This window comes from Folsomia candida, unplaced genomic scaffold (genome assembly GCF_002217175.1).
Source record: "Folsomia candida strain VU population unplaced genomic scaffold, ASM221717v1 Fcan01_Sc053, whole genome shotgun sequence".
In the NCBI taxonomy this organism is placed as follows: Eukaryota; Metazoa; Arthropoda; class Collembola; order Entomobryomorpha; family Isotomidae; genus Folsomia; species Folsomia candida.
In genome coordinates this window covers 19483-24191 of record NW_019091245.1, presented here as the reverse complement: position 1 = coordinate 24191, position 4709 = coordinate 19483, and the positions used below count along the sequence as shown (strand labels likewise).

Here is a 4709-nt window from a genome sequence, read left to right as displayed (position 1 = left end):
AATTCTTGTGGGAATGACGACTCGCGAACTTTTTTGCATACACAAAAAAATCTTGTACGGAGAAAGTAATGTTTTTCTTACTCTTTTAGGATTGTTTCATCGCGCCATATTAATCGCAGGGTCGTCACATTCCTCCTGGGCGTTAATACAAGAAACATTTGTGGCGGGACAAAATGTCGCAGGAGCTTTGAATTGCTCAACACAAAATAATTCTTTTGGTGGAGATCATAATTTGGGAGTACTGCCCATAACGACGACAACGGCGAACCCACATGGTCACGTTTCAGACCCAGTGTTTGAAATCGAAACATTTTTCTGAATTTGGTAAATTTACATTACCCAAATTTTCCGTGGATTTCGGCCCTAGTGTGGATGGAATTGTGATAAAGTCTAATTTTAGGGTGAAACAAATTTAATTTTTTAAATTATGAATTATTTTAAACTCATTTTGATAATTGTCACAAATAACAAATATCAAATAACACTACTGTCAAACGGCATACTTAGCGTAAAATTTACAACGGCCTGACGTGGATTCGTATCTGTGTTAAATACAGAATTTTCGAATTCCGTCATCCCATTCTAAGATTCGGAATTTGATAGCCTTTTGTAATTGGATGTCCATCTGATGACCCAACTCCTATATTACTTGGAAGGTCGAGAATTAAATGACGGAATAAAGCAATTTGGCCAAATGTTCTAGAATTATTGGGTAATGTGATATTCTTTGGGAAATTCTTGTCTGACTGGGAATGACAGGAGATTACAGTGATGAAATGTAATAAGGATTGACATTTTGTCTACTTTTGCAGATAAACAGCCCTCCGCCCATGGGTAAGCGGGAAGTTGGAAAGAAATACGATATCCTCGTGGGGTTATCTTCGTTGGAGAAGTTGACCGAGTTTAGCGAGGTTTGTGAAATATTTTGAGAAATTCCTACATGGAGTGGTAAAATGATTAATTTGGAAGATTGTATTTAATTTAATTTCATGGATGTGGAGTAGTCTAAACTTTTCACTTCTTGTAATACGTAGTACGTAAAACATGCTTGAGACTGGGACTTTTGTCATAAGGAATTAGACCACGAATTACCTAAATAAGCAATTTTTATTCCAACATTCTGAGATTTTCTAAATTGGCGTGACAATTATACTTCCACCTTCGTTTCAAAAAATTAAATTTCGAAAACTTAAGTATTAATTTTTTCGCGATTTTTTTAACGCTAAAGTTTCCTGTAACTCGCAGAAAAATATATTTTTGGCAAATTTAAATCTTGTGTTATAATATTAAATGAAAAAGTGAAACCCTACCAAGCAAAAAGTAATGTCAATGTTATCTCGATTTTTATCTCCATGTTTTTACTACCCTGTCGTCGCATTTGTTGAATCTTGAGATTCTTGTTGAGTCTCTTTCATTTAAGTTTACAAGAAAAGTTTGACTCCCTTGTGAGGGTTGCACCTATCTGTGGGAGGTTCACTGTCCCTCTACTTCCTCTCTATTCTCGTCCCTGCTCTCTCTCTCGGGTGGGTGTGCCGGATGGAGATGATGAGATGGATGGATGGATGGATGAAGTCAAGGGATGAAGGTATGGGTGGTGATGATGGCCAAGCAGAAAATGGCAAATAAGATGAAGGAAGACAGGAATTCTGCTGCTTTACTCGTCCACTCTTTATTCCATACTGACTTCTCTTTCTCTCTTACATTGTATCATGACGGCGTGTTATTGTGGAGTTGGTTCGGCTGTCTGAATGTAGATGGTATGACAGGGCCGTTACACCCTGCTTCTTATTCAACCATTTCCTCTTTATGAAACAGATGGATCTGGAATTCGGGTTTGAGTCCCATCGTCGGGACGCGATATTGCGAACGCTTGTCCGAAACTCGTACAGGTTCCATAGAAACGAAATTTTGACAACTATCACCAACGAATATACCGACTGGGAGAGGTAAGTGATATGAATGAGCACTCTAATTAATTCGGTAACACGATTGACTAGCTTGTGACTTTACGCTGGAAATGAGAATAAACACGCTACTAAATGACACTCAATTTGTTACGAAGTCGGTAATAAATCATCCAGTAAATAATTATAAAAAAATTTACTACTCACTTGTAATCATAATTATTATAAGGCGCATATGTACAAAATAAATATGAACCACGCCATCGTATATTTATTTGATCCCATAGCAAATTTAGTTTTTATAAGCCAAATAACTTAGCTTTCGATCAGGTGCAAATTTACTTTGGGTATTTATTACTGTGTGGTAATGTCAGTGTTACCGAATTATTTAGGGTGGGTTAAATTAATTGGTAAATTTGTCCCCATAATTTTTTACGATGTATTTATGTTCTACTAATAAATTGACAGGACTGCCCAACATCCCATAAACACGAGAGACCTGGCCATCAATGCCGTAACTGATTGTCTCGCCCTCGCCCCCTGGTGACAGTTTTGGACTCGTCATTAGTGAAGAAAGCTTTTTTCTTCGTTTTCGAACACTCGACGAAAGATGGCTTGTACAATTATCATGTAAGTGAAATGACACATAAACAGAATTATTCTATTAAGAATATGGACAAGGTTTTCTTTAATAAAAAGAATTGTATGTTCTGTTTCCGAAAAAAAATATTCTTCCCCGGTAACTTTATATTTTATAAAATGTGGAACTTTAGAAATATTTTGTGTGTGGAATAAATTCCTCGGGATTTTTGAAGCCATAATGTCCCTATTTAATTCCATGTTATTCTCTTTACCATTTAAACATTTCAAGATCAACTTCTCAAGATCATATGAAACCTAATCTTAATTTATAAATACCAACATCTTCTAAATATTTACAACGTCGTGCAACATGTGCATATGTATTCTTTAAAAAATTAAATCCTCGTTAAAATTTACTTTATAATTTCAAAATAATTGTTTGACCACCATACGTTTTTTGACGGTCTTGATTTATTGCCAATATAAAAAGGGTATTCAATACCATGGTTTTCTATCTAGAATACATTATAAATTCTGTAATATAAGTTTTCTTGCGCAACAAATTGTCCTAAATTAAAAAAACTAGTTTAACATAACGAATATAGAAAAGAAAAGTAGGAATTTGAATTTATGGCCTTACTCACGACAACGCCATATTTAGCATTGACTTACTCTTTGGGCAAAATAATAAGATAAAATTACTCAAAAATGAATTAACGAAAGTATTAATCTGAATTCTTCGGAATTTTTACCTAGTTGCATAAACTTTAATTTTCTAGCAAAAGGATAACTTTCTCCTAAATTAATTATTGATGTGTGTGAATTTTTGAAATTTTATTAAATAAACGTGATAGATTTTTCTATTTTTTCCCCATTTGCTTTCATGCTGCATGGAAGTATATGCGAAACAGATAGTATGTTGTCACGCACGCCAACGTTAAATATTAAGGGCCCGTGTAGTGGCACCTTATGACATAGGAAGATGCGGTAAAAAGGATTAGGAGCCCCTTCGAATTATAGGGACACGGTTTTTTGAAATTTTGTTTATTTAATGACCTATTGACACTGACATTCATAGTAATTCTAGCATTAGACCTCTTTTGTGTATATACGTAAAAGTATGAATATATGAAGTACGTCTGAGTTATAAGAAAATACATGTGTATTTAAGTTGCATAATGTGCCAAAAAACAAAAACAGAAATAATACCATAGTAAATAAAGTAGACTCAAGCTGCTTAGATGTTAACGAAATGTCAGCAATTATATGTAGAAACAGAAATGCTCACCCTTCCTAGCGAAAGCAAACAACACAAAGTATGTAAAAAAGTGTTCGCAATTTTAGCTCGAAGATGTTTTCGACATCTATGTTCGTTATGAGGAACTGCTACCACTTTCTCCGTTACAGGATTTACGGTATCAACAAAATATTGTCTGTTTTCTGGAAAGTTTCATATTTTATTGATGACATGTATGCATTTTTTATGGTTATGTATTTTCTGACATCTCTGCCTTTATCTGTAGTTCATGGATATGACAACACTCTATAATTTATTAAATCTCTTACCAAGAAATTTTTATTTCATTCGTTATTAATCAATACATTTATATATTTTTCATTTGTGTACATCTTAGCCAGCGCAATGAGCCTTGTCAATTATTGTTTTAAGCACAGATCAAGTTGAGAGGAAGAAAGGAACCTATGATGAGTGCATACGTGACCAGGCTGCAATATGTTGCATAAGAACTATAACTAAGACAACACATCCCTGCAGAAAACCCACAAACTTTTTCGCCACATTTTGTGGCGAAAAAGCTAACCCCTCTTCATGCTAGAAACATTATATAAATGTCTATAATCATGGAATCCCTAAATTGTATTGTATTCTAAACTCCATCGATCAGTGGCTGCATTGCAAGTAATGTAAATTACAAGTTCCCAACCTTGACAAGTAATAGTGATTGTTCAGAGTTTATAAATACCACAATAATATGCTTATTCATGTACAAGAGATATGTATGCATTTAAAATTCGTTTCTGAATGTGAACTTCATTACGTCGATTTTTGCATATTCGATTCGTATCCTTCATCGTACCCTTGATCCCCAGAACCTGTGGAGGAAGATAATACGTCCGACACTGGAGTCACTTTTTTTAGCATTTCTGGAACTGAGTATGACTTTGGAAGAGGACGGCAGAGCTTTTGATGAGCTTTCTCCACCT

General features: G+C 34.7%; 1 protein-coding gene across 4 annotated transcripts; it reads left to right on the top strand.

Annotated features, from left to right (window-relative positions):
• The first annotated feature begins 288 nt into the window (after positions 1–288).
• Positions 289–2724, top strand: LOC118433456 (neuroligin-1-like). Of its 4 annotated transcripts, none has more exons than XR_004833382.1 (3): positions 289–911; positions 1035–1946; positions 2373–2724. XR_004833382.1 is itself a non-coding variant. In XM_035845386.1 (3 exons), exons 1-3 carry the CDS (start codon positions 831–833, stop codon positions 2449–2451), a joined length of 291 nt encoding a protein of 96 aa, XP_035701279.1. In that variant the 5' UTR covers positions 289–830; the 3' UTR covers positions 2452–2724. The 4 variants fall into 4 exon arrangements, 1 of the variants encoding a protein (XP_035701279.1); XR_004833381.1 differs by having other exon boundaries at positions 289–1757; positions 1816–1946; XM_035845386.1 differs by having other exon boundaries at positions 1816–1946.
• Positions 2725–4709: the final 1985 nt, after the last annotated feature.

What these genes read in the sequence shown, in the direction of transcription:
- LOC118433456 (XM_035845386.1), top strand. Translation starts at nt 831, where the DNA reads ATGGGTAAGCGGGAAGTTGGAAAGAAATACGATATCCTCGTGGGGTTA. An exon ending in AGTTGACCGAGTTTAGCGAG is followed by an intron (nt 912 to 1,815) that starts GTTTGTGAAATA and finishes TTTATGAAACAG; the next exon opens with ATGGATCTGGAATTCGGGTT. An exon ending in GAATATACCGACTGGGAGAG is followed by an intron (nt 1,947 to 2,372) that starts GTAAGTGATATG and finishes ATAAATTGACAG; the next exon opens with GACTGCCCAACATCCCATAA.